This window comes from Misgurnus anguillicaudatus, chromosome 2, assembly GCF_027580225.2.
Source record: "Misgurnus anguillicaudatus chromosome 2, ASM2758022v2, whole genome shotgun sequence".
Taxonomy (NCBI): domain Eukaryota; kingdom Metazoa; phylum Chordata; class Actinopteri; order Cypriniformes; family Cobitidae; genus Misgurnus; species Misgurnus anguillicaudatus.
The window spans coordinates 44,065,728-44,081,602 of record NC_073338.2 but is presented as its reverse complement, the minus strand read 5'-3'; the positions used below and the strand labels follow the sequence as shown (position 1 = coordinate 44,081,602).

General features: G+C 40.2%; 1 protein-coding gene across 2 annotated transcripts in view; it reads right to left on the bottom strand.

Annotated features, from left to right (window-relative positions):
* kcnab1b (potassium voltage-gated channel subfamily A regulatory beta subunit 1b) overlaps positions 1-15,875 on the bottom strand; it is an 84,154-nt gene that overhangs the window by 27,025 nt on the left and 41,254 nt on the right. For both annotated transcript variants that reach the window (XM_073856233.1, XM_073856234.1), the window contains exons 3-8: positions 11,252-11,289; positions 7,774-7,853; positions 6,683-6,727; positions 6,494-6,538; positions 6,271-6,314; positions 4,188-4,274 (exon numbers count right to left, since the gene is read on the bottom strand). In XM_073856233.1, coding sequence (XP_073712334.1) covers positions 4,188-4,274; positions 6,271-6,314; positions 6,494-6,538; positions 6,683-6,727; positions 7,774-7,853; positions 11,252-11,289 — 339 coding nt within the window. The remainder of the gene's footprint in view (positions 1-4,187; positions 4,275-6,270; positions 6,315-6,493; positions 6,539-6,682; positions 6,728-7,773; positions 7,854-11,251; positions 11,290-15,875) is intronic.

Genomic DNA, 15,875 nt, shown 5'->3' with positions numbered 1-15,875 from the left:
AGTGTTGATGTTGATGAGGTCTTCCTGGCAGAGATCCCACCCGATAGTAGCCTCAGATTTACTATCGGGCTTGATCTTTTACTGGGCAGCGCTGGATGTGATGTTGCGAGCTGCCACAGTATAAACACAGTCCAAGGGATCTCCGCCTGATCCTCCCGGGAGAGCCGAGCTCGCCCCACCTGCATGGGTTCCAGATCTGCAGGTGGGCTGACCGCAACCTCTGGCCGCCGATGCTGAACCTCTGGACTGGTGGTGCGAGTGGTCCTCCCCCTCCGTCTGGCTGCTTGATCTAGCCGGTAGTCAATCCGGATAATGAGATCGATCAAACCGTTGAGCGAAGAGGGAAGTTCCACGGCTCGAATCTCCTGTTGGATGCGGTCAGCCAACCCATGCAGGAAATGATCCCACTGCGCCTCTTCGTTCCACTTACACTCCGCCGCCAGGGTGCGGAACTCGATGGAATAATCTGATACGGACCTATCCTCCTGCCGTAGGTCCGCTAGAAGTCTGGCCGCCTCCCTCCCGGCGACGGAGCGGTCGAAGACCCGTCTCATCTCTTCCGAAAGGGTGTGGAACGAAGCACAGCAGCGATCTTGGTTCTCCCACACCGCCGTCCCCCAGAGGGCAGCCTTCCCCGTGAGAAGGGAGAGAACGAACGCCACCTTCATCTCCTCGGTGGCGAACGTACGGGGCTGCAAGGCGAAGTGCAGAGAACAATGAGAAAGAAATGATCGACAAAATTTAGGCTCACCCGCATACTTCTCAGGAATGGGGAGGCGTGGCTCGGACTGGGAAGAACCCCCAGTGGTGATCGGCGGTGTGGGTGGCGTGGGGGGCGCAGTGGGCGGCGATGGATGATGTTGTTGAGCCTGGAGAGCGAGCTCGGAAACCTTCGTCACCATCGCTTGGAAAGCTCGACCCATCTCATCTATCGCTTTCTCTTGACGATCCATACGACCCACAGTGCGTTGTAGAAATTCCTCCAGATGAGATGGGGAGCGATCGCCTGCTGCTTCCATGATGGTCAGATCCTACTGTAACGACACAATAAAGTGGAGGAAGCAAGCGCAGGCGATCAACACAGATTTATTGTAAATGATGGTAAAGACAGATAAACAATAGAACATGTGACAGAGTCCAGGATGTTGGCGATGGTGATCGAAGGTCTACGGTGGCTGAAGAGTGATAAAGCGTGAAGTCGGTGAAGAGTGTGATGATGGCCAATGGACGAAACCAGGAACGGACCCAACACTCACACGGAGACGACAAACACGAACAATGATCACTGCACACGAAGACGGGAGACGATAATCCAAAAGGTACTGCTGGAACATGAAATGAGGATCTGACAACAGGAAGAGAACTGGGTGAGAATATATAGCAGATGGGTAATGAGGACCAGCTGGAGCGAGGTAATCATACACAGGTGACAACACTTAATCAAACGAGCACATGGCAGAGGTGAGTGAACAAACAAACACACACACACATGACACGGAGGAAACAGAGGATTTCCTACCGTGACACCTAGATCCTTAAAAAAGGGCCCTTAATGTCTTAGGTCATTAAACTTCTCATAAACCTTGATTTGAGGATTTTCAAGTGTATGTACCAAAAAACCAACACAAAAATACTAAGTAAGAAATCCATTTTTTTCGAGGCAAACACGACAACTCAGGACCCCAGGGAGAGCATGAAATAAGATCTGTTCAATCTCAGTTCTCCAGTATGTTCTTATAATAAAATGCATTATTGCTTTAATTTCCCTTGCACAAAAATATCAGTAGGCACCAAGAACATATTGCACATCATTCAAATTGAAATCAGTCGTGTTTTGATGATAGAAGCAAGATTTAAAAGTTTTTCTTTGATATATTTTCTGCTTTTCCCCTCATGCAGGCGAAGCAACAACTCTAAGCTTCTGATCTGTACAGATGTGTTCCTCTTCAGATAATCCTCACACTGTATGAACTAGATGAGTTGCTTAGCTTGTAACCCTGATGTAAAATGTGTTCACGGGCTGATATGGCTCTTACTCGTACAGATGTAAAAATAACAGCACATTTCTGTCCAGAGGAAAACTGCCGTGCTAAGAATTTGCTCTGCAGGACACTTTATTGAACTGTCAGTTGTCTCATATCATCAATCAATATGTCAGATGTTTTGTCCTAAAAAAATTTCGGAGAAATAAAAACGAACAAAAGTGGCACAAACCTTCTAGTATAATGGAAAAATATCGCAAGAGGATATCTTATATAATGATACAGTATAAAGATAATTCATTAATGTGAAGAGCGTAGCCTAGATAAATTGGTCCTGAGAGAATTTCACGAGGAACGTTGGGAAGACTTTGGTGTCTGAGCAAATCTGAGCGCGCTTTGAGAGATTAAACACTTCAGAAGACACGTGAGAATAGTAAGGGTCCGAGTCTGTTTCTCACAAGAAACATATGAGAAGCATAAAACCCAAGCAAATTTCTATATATAAAGATCTCTATAATAAAAATTAAAATTGGAAAATATGAAGATTCAGGAATTGTTTTGTTTTTTACGAAACAAAACAATTGGGTTTTCATTACAGTACATTTGGCAGACTCTTTGCTCCAAAACAACTTACAATGCTTTCAAGGTATTCATTTTTCATCAGCAAATGTGACCCCAAACCACAAAACCAGTCATAAGGGTCATTATTTTACTGATATTTATACGTCATCTGAAAAATGAATAAATGTAAGAAATTTACAAAATATCTTCATGGAACATGATCTTTAATCCCTAATGATTTTTTGCATTAAAGGGGACATTACATGCACTGTAAAAAATGTCTGTAGAAATTACAGTATTAATGGGTATTACTGGCAACTAGCTGCCAGTAACTTACTGTAGATTTTACATTTATGTTATTTACTGGCAACATTTTGTTCAAAGTTAAATGAACATGAAACATTTTTTGACTTTATTTTCTACAGTAAGTTTCTGGCAACCAGCTGCAAAATTACAGCAAATTTTTTAGAGTGTGAAAATCAGACTTTTTCCATGTTTAAGTGATATAATCGGGTCCCCAGTGCTTCTACCAACCCAGAAAACATTAAAAATAGCAACCCTGTAACTTATATATAGGTCATTCGGATTTCGCTCCCCCCATGACGTAGTAAGGGGATCTTATTATGATGATACCGCCCCTTCATCTGCGCTATCCAACCATGACGCGGCCTCACGAGTGCGAGAGACAGAGAAAAAGAATGACTGACAGCACGACGCGTTTGTATTCCCTCAAAGCATTAAACGTGTTGTTTTGTTACAGTTCATTTAAATGTGCTCGTGTGGTTTGATCAAAAAAGTAAACTTCTGAGTGTTTGTGGAAGTGTATTTTATTGTAACATGCTGAAAATCATTGTGCCTGTTTAAAACACTGGCAGCATGAGACCTAAAGGTCTTTATTTTTATTCCACAATGTTCCCCATCTGCTGATAAACATGTATTTAGTATGCATAAAACAGATGATTGACTTTTTAAACTTGTTCAAATATATGAAGCGCGAGTGCTTGAGACTCCGCCTACCTCAGCAGCTCATTTGGATTTAAAGGGATAAACACAAAAACGGTGCATTTTTGCTCAGACCCATAAAGTGCCTATTTTAACATGCCACAATAAATTACCTATATGGTATTTTGAGCTAAAACTTCACATATGTACTCTGGGGACACCAAAGATTTATTTGACATATTAAAAAAGTCTCGTGAAATGTCTCCTTTAAAAAAATATAATTTTGAAAATGTACTAGGCTATTGCTACAAATACCTGTTCTACTTACAATATGGTTTTGTGGTATGTGTTAGGTTCAAGTTAGGGTTGATCTGAAGTACTGGTATGGTATGACCTCATTTAGATAGTCAGGCAATTATATGTGCCTGTGTGTGTGTGTGTGTGTGTGTGCGTGCGTGCGTGCGTGCGAGAGAGAGAGACGGAAGAATTTAGAGGCACAAAAGGAAAAGAGCATCTTAAAAATACACTGTGTACCCCACAGGCAATTCTCCAATCCCACTCAGAACGAGAGAGATGGAGGATACAGTGGGATCATGATACTGTGTAAACTGCCTCCTGAGATGTATGGAAATAGTACCCTACATTTCATTTTACACACACACATGACTGGCTCACTTAATACACACAGATTGCCTCACCTACCCTCCATAGGTGTGTTACTGTCAGGACGATTAGCAAAAACCACGTCCACATACTCCAGTTGTAACCTCTGCAAAGATCCCTTTAGACCTGAGAGAGAGAGAGAGAGAGAGAGAGAGAGAGAGAGAGAGAGAGAGAGAGAGAGAGAGAGAGAGAGAGAGAGAGAGAGAGAGAGAGAGAGAGAGAGAGAGAGAGAGATAGAGAGAGAGAACACAGATCAGGTTTTTCTGTATGTCAAAGAGGAGCCAAGATACAACTCTTCTTATAATATTAAGCCATGTTTGGAGTGAGGACTGGGTAAATGTGGAATTTCAATTGTTGTGCGAGCTGCAAGACTCCTTTATCAACTTGTGCACCATGTGACACAAACACAAGCAGCTGCACCAAAACTTACAGCTGTTCTGAGCCCCTAGCTGACACCGAGGGGTGTGAAAAAAGATGGAGGGATGAGTGAGGAAAGGGGGAAGGAATGTAAGAACATGTGAGAGAGGATTAGATGAATGCTGCTTTGCAGACATGAGAGGATGAGAAAGCAGAAAAAGTATGAATGGTTCAGCTTGTCACATTCAAGAGAGAGAGAGAGAAAGTAAGAGAGGGAGAGAGAGAGACATGCATGCATGGATTGTCATTGAAATGTTTATGTAGTGTATATTTACAGGGTTGTGTATCAGTGCAGACCAGTGTCACAAGTATTTGACTCATCAGCATTTTTATCAGTAAGGGGATTTCTAAGTGGGCTATAGACACAAAATTTCCCCCAGATGTAGCCATCAAGCCAAATATTGAATTCATACAAAGAAATCAGAACATTTATGTATACAAGTTGAGTATACATAATAAACAAAGTGAAATGACACAGGGAATAAGTATTGAACACATAAAGAGAACAAGCAAAATGGCATAGAAAGCCAGGAGATCACCTGAAATCTGTCAGTATTGAAAGAAACCCTGCACACTATCAGTCCTAATTGATATCAGCTGCTTTAGTCCTAATTGATGGCGTATAAAGGCTTCTCATTACCCAGGAGGCACACAGGAAAGACTTCATGATGGGTAAAAGCAAATAACTCTCTCACGATCTTTGTAATCTTATCGTTGAAAAGCATTTTAAAGGGAATGGTTATAGGCGGAGAAATGTACCGGGACATTCTGGATTAAAATCTGCTGCCATACCAGAAAGCTGAAAATGAAAAGAGGGTGGACATTTCAGCAAGACAATGATCCCAAACACAAGGCCAAGGAAACAATTAAGTGGCCAGTCAATCACATGACCTAAATCCCATAAGATAAAAGTTCTTAAAAGAAGCCCAAGGAACCTTCAAGATTTAAAAGACAATTTGTGTGGAAGAATGGGCCAGAATCACTCTTGAGCAATGCAGACGACTGGTCTCTCCATACATGAGGCGTCTAGAAGCTGTAATCGCCAACAAAGGCTTTTCTACAAAGTATTAAATGAAGCATGTTCAATACTTATTCCCTGTGCCATTTTACTTTACTTATTATGACTCAACTTGTATACTTAAATGTTCTGATTTCTTTGTATGAATTCAATATTTGGCTTGATGGCTACATCTGCTGGAAATTTTGTGTCAATAGCCCACTATGAAATCCCCTTACTGATAAAAATGCTGAAGTGTCAAATACTTATTTTCCCTGCTGTATGTAGGTGTTTGAGCATAATGTTTTTTTTAAGGTGAAGTTCCGCTTTAAGAGATAAAACCTTATAAGAATGTTAGATTAATGCTTAACAATAAGAAAAATGTATATTCTATAAAAATATTTTCTCTAAATGCAAATCTTAGGTAAATTTATCTCTTTTTACTCAGTGTAAATGAGAGAGAGAGAGAGAGAGAGAGAGAGAGAGAGAGAGAGAGAGAGAGAGAGAGAGAGAGAGAGAGAGAGAGAGAGAGAGAGACATAATCTCACACTGAATTACAGTGTGGGTGCTGAGCTTTTATTAGGAATGAGGCCACACACAGAACACTGCAGTAAAAGAGAAAAAAATCAATGAGAGAACAAGAAAAAAAGAAGGTTTGGGTCAATTACAAACGACAGAGAAATTAGAAGAAGGATGAAGAATAACTACCTTCTATAATGTGCTTTCTTGAGAGTCCACGCTCTGTTTCTGCCCTTGACAAGAGAAAGACGAGAAAAAGAAAGGAAAGATTAAAAAGAGACAGATTATGCTATACATAGACAGGCAGAGAGACAGAGACAGAAACAGAGTAAGTGACAGATGGGGTCACTTTGCATGGATGATTGGATGCTCATACGTGTGAATGTATGGATTCACTCCACTGAATACTTACTTTCCTCCCCAGTACAGTTTGGTGGTAATGACCAGACTGGATCTCCTGCACACACACAGATTAATATCACAGTCTGCTTGATTCCTCAGTTAATTAAATTGATGTTTTAATACATAAACGATAAGATGTGACATCGGTACATTAAAGATACTGTAAAGCCACACACACACACATGCATTGATCCAGTACCTCCAACACTTCTTCTTGATAATGTTTCCTAGGATGATTTCTGCTCTGTAAAGATGAAAAAATAATCTATTTTATTTTGGGAGAAAATTTTGAAAACAAAACTGAAAAAAAAACATTTAATGTTGGATCACTGAATAAGAAAATGAGTTTGCACTGCGGGACAGATTCACCAAATAGTACTGCATACATTAAGCAGCATCAGGCAAACCCTCTTTCTTTGTAACAAACGGCACCTGATTCACAAAAGTAAACTTTTTTTCTCTGACACTGTTGTTACTGGCCACAGAAAGCAGAAAGAAAATTTACATGCATTTTTTATGCAACCCCAAAATCCATATCTTGGGTCTTGACTCTTTAGATATATGAAATGTCATTAGTGCACACTTTTAATGTTGTATATATATATATATATTTGCATCTGTTTAATGACAAATAAAGTCTAAACATATTCACATGGCTATTTTAGATAACATCTTCATGATTTCCTAACATTTGCATTAGGAAAACTGTATCCTATGCTTTCACTTTACTTAAAACCATCAATAATGCATTTATAGAGGTTAACTCTTTCCCCGCCATTGACGAGATAATTCCACCCTGCACTATGAATGTTTACATGTTGTGTTCAATAAAAACATGAAAACGTATAATGCTTGTGCGGTATTAGTTTAAGCAGACTGCGTTTCTCTATTGTTGTGACTTAGATGAAGATTTTATGACCAATTTATGAAGAAATCCAAGTAAGCCCGAAGGGTTCACATACTTTTTCTTTCAACTGTATTTGGTAGAGCAATGATAGAGCAATGCTGTACTGCCACAGTAAAGTATGCTAGTAGTATACTAATGTTATGTCATTAATCTGATTTCTATCATTCCTTTAGCAAAAATTATCTACTGAGTTTTTGTTGTAGATATTTATATTTAAATAAATTGCATGAAATAACCTGAAGTGGATGAAATAAATTTAGTGCAGTTCAGGTTAAAGCACTTTAAAAACAGTATAAGATGTCTGAGGCTTGGATGAATTTAGTCACTGAGATATGATCTAACTCATGTATAGTGTAGGGTTTTAAGTCAAATGTAAAACTCACTTTCCTGCCGAATAGACCTCTGCAGTATCGAAGAGGTTGACGCCATTTTCATAAGCTATAGTCATCAGCTGCTCTGCCACCTGCAAATAAACACATATACAGATATCAGCCACACAGCAGTCAGATGTTTATGTTCTCTACTGGATCTGAAAATAATACGGTACAAATGCACTTTACTTCTGACATACTGTGTCTAGAAATTGTATAATATTCATCTCTTTTATACTCTGCCAAACTCATTTTTTTCTTTGCATTAACAAGATAAATTAACTCAGCATAATAATGGGTTTTCGTGCTGCACTGTTCCTGTTTTATTTATGCTTAATAAAATCACATTTTACAATGGGGTAAGAAGCAAAAACAAGTCTTACTGTCTTATGATTCATAATGCAGTAAGAATGGACAGATTTCCAGGCAGATGTGCATTTTTTTTATAATAGCATTCATGTGCATGGTAACAGATTATTATTATGCATGGTTGCTCCATAAATGTATGCCTTAAAACCATGGCAGCCTTTTTTATATATAGCAACACAACAGCTTATCATGACGCAAGATTAATTAAACTTATGCTGTTATAACATTGAGTCACATTGGGTAACTATTTTACCAATGACTACTGTCAGAAATAGCTGTCAATATTGGTCCCTATTGGCTGTCACTGAGGTGGTAGACTTTCAAAAAGTACACATTTGCACATAAAAAAGTACTGGTATACCAAATGTATACATTTCTATATGTAAATCTTGCATCTTACACTACCCCAGTGAGAGCTAAGGATAATTTTTGACCTTTGTACTGACAGTGTAAACTAATACATTTATAAAACAAGTTCATGTATTGCTTTTTAAACTCCACTTTGATATATAGACCTACAGTAAATAAAAATCTATAAGATGAAGAGGTTTCAATATGAGTGACACTGATGCATTCTGTCACTTCAGTTGTGCGTTGGTGTGCCGAAGAGGAAAAAAGGTCTGTTCAATGGCTGATGAGATGACTTATGACATGTGGGGATGAGGGCAAAACAGGGACCTCCGCATCCCAAATGATTTGATTAGACAGGGGGGACACAAAAATGATTGGACAACAGAGGAGACTCCGCCTCTGGGGATGGTTGTCGTGAAAGTGGTTGCCACGGGACTTTAATGACGTAAGAACTGCTGGAGCGTACATGCTTTCGCATGAGTGTCAGGAGCCCTGGCAGAATGATGTTATTGTTTGAACAACGAGGTAGACCACAGGATGATGTGTTTATGAGTCTTCTTCATTGCAGAGATTGTCAGACAGAGATTGTTCATTTTGTGCTTATTGTTAGACTGAATTTAGAAGGAAGAACTATGGATAGTTTACAGGTGATTCAATGCCTTATTTAATTTTAATTTGAGGGTAAATATACACTCATCTAAAGAATTATTAGGAACACCATACTAATACTGTGTTTGACCCCCTTTCGCATTCAATACTGCCTTAATTTTACATGGCATTAATTCAACAAGGTGCTAAAAGCTTTCTTTAGAAATATTGGCCTATATTGATAGGATAGCATCTTGCAGTTGATGGAGATTTGTGGGATGCACATCCAGGGCACGAAGCTCCCGTTCCACCACATCTCAAAGATGCTCTATTGGGTTGAGATCTGGTGACTGTGGGGGCCATTTTAGTACAGTGAACTCATTTTCATGTTCAAGAAACAAATTTGAAATGATGCGAGCTTTGTGACATGGTGCATTATTCTGCTGGAATTAGCCATCAGAGGATGGTTACATGGTGGTCATTAAGGGATGGACATGGTCAGAAACAATGCTCAGGTAGGCCGTGTCATTTAAATGATGCTCAATTGGCACTAAGGGGCCTAAAGTGTGCCAAGAAAACATCCCCCACACCATTACACCACCACCACCACCAGCCTGCACAGTGGTAACAAGGCATGATGGATCCATGTTCTCATTCTGTTTACGCCAAATTCTGACTCTACCATCTGAATGTCTCAACAGAAATAGAGACTCATCAGACCAGGTTACATTTTTGGTGAGCTTGTGCAAATTGTAGCCTCTTTTTCCTATTTGTAGTGGAGATGAGTGGTAACCTGGGGGGTTTTCTGTTGTTGTAGCCCATCCGCCTCAAGGTTGTGCGTGTTGTGGCTTCACAAATGCTTTGCTGCATACCTCTGTTTTAACGAGTGGTTATTTCAGTCAAAGTTGCTCTTCTATCAGCTTGAATCAGTCGGCCCATTCTCCTCTGACCTCTAGCATCAACAAGGCATTTTTGCCCACAGAACTGCCGCATGCTGGATGTTTTTCCCTTTTCACACCATTCTTTGTAAACCCTAGAAATGTTGTGCGTGAAAATCCTAGTAACTATTGTAAAATACTCAGACCGGCCCATCTGGCTCCAACAACTATGCCATATGTATACATCCCCTATGGCACTACACTGTGTTAATCTGGGCCTGCGTTTATGGAGATAAAAACATCTCATTCTGAGGTAATAAAAACAATACAGTTCAATATGTATGGTCTTTATACACCACTGATAATATAGTTATGCATGTATATTGCATTTGTGTCAAGAAATCCTTTTAAAAGTCCCACAATGCACTTTTAATTTCATAAGGGACACCCAATATATTGTTAGTTCCAAAAAAGCCATAGCCACTATTTGCATAATATGACTAAATTGCAAGTTAATTGGAAAAACTTTATTGGAAAAACACCTAATTTTATTTATTTATAAACATTATTGTTCGTAATAAAAATAGTGCCTGAACTAAAGGTTATTATTTGTGTTGAAACTGTATATAAATAATTTTACACAATAAATATTGATAATGTATGGCAGTGGCGGCCGGTGACTTCTTTTTTCGAGGGCGCTCGATGCGAAGTTGATCACAACATGTATGTAGCCCGTCATGTGTGTTGCTCGTGTTTCAAAAAAATTTTCTGGCGTCGAGTGATCCTATGTGCATGACGTGTTTTGTCAAAATAAGTGCCTGCTGCAGACGCATCTAAAGGGTTTATGATAAAAGAGATGCTCGCGTTTGCCAGATACTTGCATAATCTCATGCATAATCAAAGTTTACTGTTAAGGGAGTGTTTTGCATGTATTTTGTGAACATGAGTGTCTCTTTTATCATAAACCGTTTTGACGTGTGTGCAACAGGCACTTATTTTGACAAAACATGTGATGCACATGGCTCACATGACACTACAAACCCATTTTTTGAAAACACAAGCAACACATATGACACTCCGAACACATATTTTGAATTTGCATCCCTCGAATGAGCAGTCACGAGCTGCCACTGCTGTATGGTCTATGATTTTTAAAAGATTTGTTTAGCTTGTCATAACATTAGGCTCTGGAACAAGGGTAAAACAAAACATCTGTGCAAAAATAAATCATGACAACCTGGTAAATGTTAGCAAGACAAGTTGACCTTGCTTTAAAATAAAAAATGAAGCCCCGGGATACTCACCTCGTCTGAAATCTGCCCTCCAAATGTCACCCACGTGCCTAAAAGAAAGTAAGAGAGCGAGATAATGTGTGAGGTCAAGCGGACACAATCTTAGAACAAATACACAGATAAAAACTGCAACCAGCTGTAAAAAAATTGTATGTGAATGTTACATGCAAGTCTATAAAGTGAGGGAGCCAATGAGGTTGATTCTTGGTAAAAATGATGCTTCGTTTTCCCGAGGACTGAAGTTATTCTTGGCTTGACTGCGGTCTGAAAAACACCCATGATTCATTGCTGTCAGGGCAAGACTCTGCAGACACCGAAGTAACATGCACAGCCTCACATCCCTGTCAGAAAGACCTACCGTTACCCCAAAACTCTTCTCGGCTGTGGGTTGAGCATCTCTCCAGCAGGACCCTGGCATCCTGGTTTTCAGTATTGGTGCCAGACTTACGCTGGCTCTCTATATAACGCCCAAACTACATGTTCAAGGTGAATGAACTGTTTTGGGGTGACCTCCCGTCAGCTGTTCCCATGGCGATCAAGTGCCCATGGGTTGTGTTATAAATGAGGAAATAGTGTGGGTGTCTGCAAGTGCTACGTTCCCTTGGTGACACCTGCACAGCGTTAAGGGGCGTTTGGCACATTTCTTGTGTTTTGTACGTGATGCATGTGGTGCTCTACATCCTGCCAATAAACAGCGACTGTGAGCAACAGTGTGCAACAAAGTCTTGGGCAGCTGATCAGCTGAGAGAAATATCCGCTTATATCAGCTCAGTTAGTAGCGCAAAAAGTTCTGGGTTTGATCCCAGGTAGCACATATACTAATAAAAAAAAGCTTTTCATATGCATAAATATAAAAGTATGCAGGATACCCTTCTAGTTACTGTAATGAGTTTTAGTTTCAATATAGTCACATTGTAATGGTAATGAGACCCTAGACTTTGGGTTATGCATGCACATATGCACGCAAATGCACGCATGCACTCACTCACTCAGCAAACCCAATACAATTTAAATTGCTGCTTTGTTGGTTCATACTAATTTTTGATGTTTTCAGTATATGCATGTCTGACTAAAGCATTGAAGTGTGAGTATCCTGCAGTGCTGTTTGATCACGTGTCTAATGCATGACCCGAGGCAAAGACCTATGACGTCTATGAAAAATAACAGCTACAAGGACCGTAGCTCATAGGGGGCGTGCACACCAAAGCTTTTACACCGGCGGCCGGTTTATGTTTTTAATTGTTTCTAATGGAAGCATGGTGTGTTTCAAAAAGCAGCAACTGGCGTTTTTTTCCGCGCTGAAAGCCTGCGCTTGGCGTTTTTTCCGCACTCAGTGCTAAGGGGCCAAGATATGAAAAATATACAACTTTGGGTGAAAAGCTCAACTTGTCAATGTCAGTTCTCAAACGGCCGTCCAATCACAGTGGAGGAGGGGCAGGATAAACATCACAACAACCAACCGGCGCATCGTACAACGACTGATAAACAAAGAAGAAGTATCACAGCAACCAAAGCGCTTCGCTGAAAAAAGCTGGTAGTCGGCTGAAAAAAAGCTGGCAGTCGGCGCCTGTCTGGCGTTTTCAGCTGCGTTTAAAAGCTTTGGTGTGCATACCCCCATAGTGCGTAAGAGTGGCTTCTCCACTAGTTTTAGATACAGGACCCCACAGACAAAGGCAAAATCTGGTGTAGGATCAGAGGCCACAATTTTGAAATCCATTGTAAAGATAAGCCTGGGGCTTTTTTGACATGATGGTGGAATGGCAAATGCTTGTTACGGTAAGCCTTCACAAATGACAACAGTATAACCCACTGCAACTAAACTTTGGTTTCCAAGTTAACAATAGCTGACAATTACAGATTTGTGCAAAACTTATGCAATATTTTCAAAAATGTTGGTAAACAACTTTTTTGAAATGACGGCGTCTCCACTTATCAATGATATGCAACTGAAATGTAGTTAAGGCATTCCAAACATCATGTCAACTGATGTTGGTAGGTTTACTAATATTACATCCACCGCAGAAGCCATTATTTTTAACCGAAGATGATGTAGGAGTATTATCCAAACATTAATCCCAAGGGAAGCCTCTTATTCTTGGGAGCACTAACATATGAGGCGTTTCTGGGAGGTTTTTTGCACATACCAAATAATGATAATTTTTCCATTGCACGTCTTTTCCTAATTGCCTGAAAAACCATCTCATGAGAGTTTATAAATCTTTTTGCGATATATGGGAGTTTTTGCAAAATTGACGTGTTTCCATTGGCCGTATTTTCAATTCGCAATGTCAATTTGTCAGCTTATAAGTGTGTTCCCTGGAATCGAACCCACAACCTTTGCGCTGCTAGGTGAGCGATTTTTTCCCCACCTGATGAACGATAAACCATTGACAGCCAATCAAATCTTTTTGAACTTCAAGTGCACGCGCACTTCAAATAACAGTGGAAAAGCTCAATGCGGAGGTCTATAACATAAAATTACCTCAGGTATCCAGTGCTGATGCAGTTTCTGATGTTTTTTTCCTACCACACTGACTACACCAAAAGGTATTAACTTTTTAGATTACACAAACTAGATTCACTGTTTAGACTTACGCGAAACGCAGCATGTTGAGGACATCTGCTGTTTAACGTGACCCGCTGTGTAAATGCAACAAGAACAGCATATTTACATATTCAGTGACATGTAAACAATTGCAAAAGTTTTTATTACTAGAAATAAAAGTGAATGTCATTAAAGGCAAGTATTTGCGCGAGTGCCCCGCGCGTGAGCGAATTAGCATTAAATTATTGTTATAATATGGGCGCTTATATAGTTATTGTTATAGTTAACGTTATAGCTATCGTTATAATGTGAACGGCCCTTAACACAGGCAAGACTTTACATCATTAGAGTCTACTGTAAGTATTTAAAGGGAGGTTAGAGGGGGTTAAAGCTATTTCATGCATTCTGACTTATTAACATAGTTAAAGAGTTGTAATCCTCATGCTAAACAAATGCAAAGGTTCAAAAAGCAGTTGACCGTGTGACAGAGTATTTCTGGGCCAAACTCACCCCTCCTCTTTCCTACAAGTTTCGGAAACTTTTTTTTTTTTGAAAATGGGTACCTGTTACATGTCAGTGACCCCATATACCTTTTATGGGCACTTCCCCCGGAAAAGCACGCCCACACATGAATCAAAGTGAGAGCGAGAATGAGGATGCTCATTAGCATTGTTTCTTCAAGTAAAAGTCACAGGCATCACGCGACAGCTTTGTTTTATATCCAGAATCAACAATCGCACGAAAGAAGTGTATTTTTGGATGTATGGAGAAGAAAGCCTTGTTCAGCTTTCCAAGTAAGCGCGCCTTATGGAAACAATGCATATAGTTTGTTTTTCATGGGTAGCCGCAGAGTTATGCATGTGTGTTTGTTTAATTCTTGATTTCGTTGAAATGGGCCAGTCCCAACCGGGTTGATGCGGTAAGTTAAACTGCATTAAATGTCTGTGTTTTGTCGGCAATCGGCACATTAGTGCATATAATGATGAACTTATAAGTTATCCAGAGATAGTGGGATAATGTTTTGTGTGTGTTGCTTGCTCGTGACTCGCTTCTCCCGACGGACGCGTCCGGGATCCCGTGCTTTTCCTGAAACAATCGCTAAAGCTAATTATCTAATAAAACTAAAGACTTTTTGGCAATATGAAGGATTTAATACTACTCTATAGGTACTCAAGATTAACATGAGATGAGCAGAAACAGCGTGTGTTATGTGAGCTTTAAGTAATCAATTCATGACATCAGGTGGTGTGGCAGAGGGGCTCAGTGGGTAGCATTGTTGCATCACAACAAGAAGGTCTCCGATTTGAGTCTCGGTTTGGTCAGAATACCTTTCTGTGTGGAGTTTTTATGTTCTCCCTCTGTAAGTGTGGATACTATGGGTAATCCGGTTTCCTCCCACAGTCCAAAGTCATGCAGGTTAGGTGAATTAGGGCATGTTTACACGTACATGGTTATTTTGAAAAACTGAGACATTTACCTTCGTTTGCGCCCTTTGTGTACACGTAAACGTAGATTTCGCCTCTGAAACCGATTCTTTCTAAAAACTGCAGCCAAAGTGAATATTTGGAAAACCTTCGTTTGCACGCTTGCATGTAAACTGAGACAAACGAATGTTTAGGCGACCAATGTCACAGTATGCGCCAGAGCTCGCACCTACATCAAAAGTGCAACCTATGTTTACATGTGACTGCTACTCTGAACGCTTCCATGATCACATTTACGTTTGTGCAAACTCGTTTTGTGTGTTTGTATTTGCAAATACAGCTGCTCCATTATGTCGAGGAGCAGAGACGAATGCTCGGAGGTCAGCAATTTTATGTGTGTTCGACTTCATCCGGCGCTGCAAGAACCGACAGGCAGATGATATCAACGTTCGAAACGCTCTCACGGTACTTTAACGTCATTAAACACCTACTGCAACTACTCCTCCCTCCAACACGAAGAACCAGTCCACGTCACCACCAGCGCTGCCAGTGATTGGCTTACGTTGTCTTGAGCTTCTCTTGACGGCATATATGAACACTTTTCTAAAAACTGACATGTGTGCACAATATTATTTTTGAAACCGTAGAGGTTGAAATGTCCGTTTAT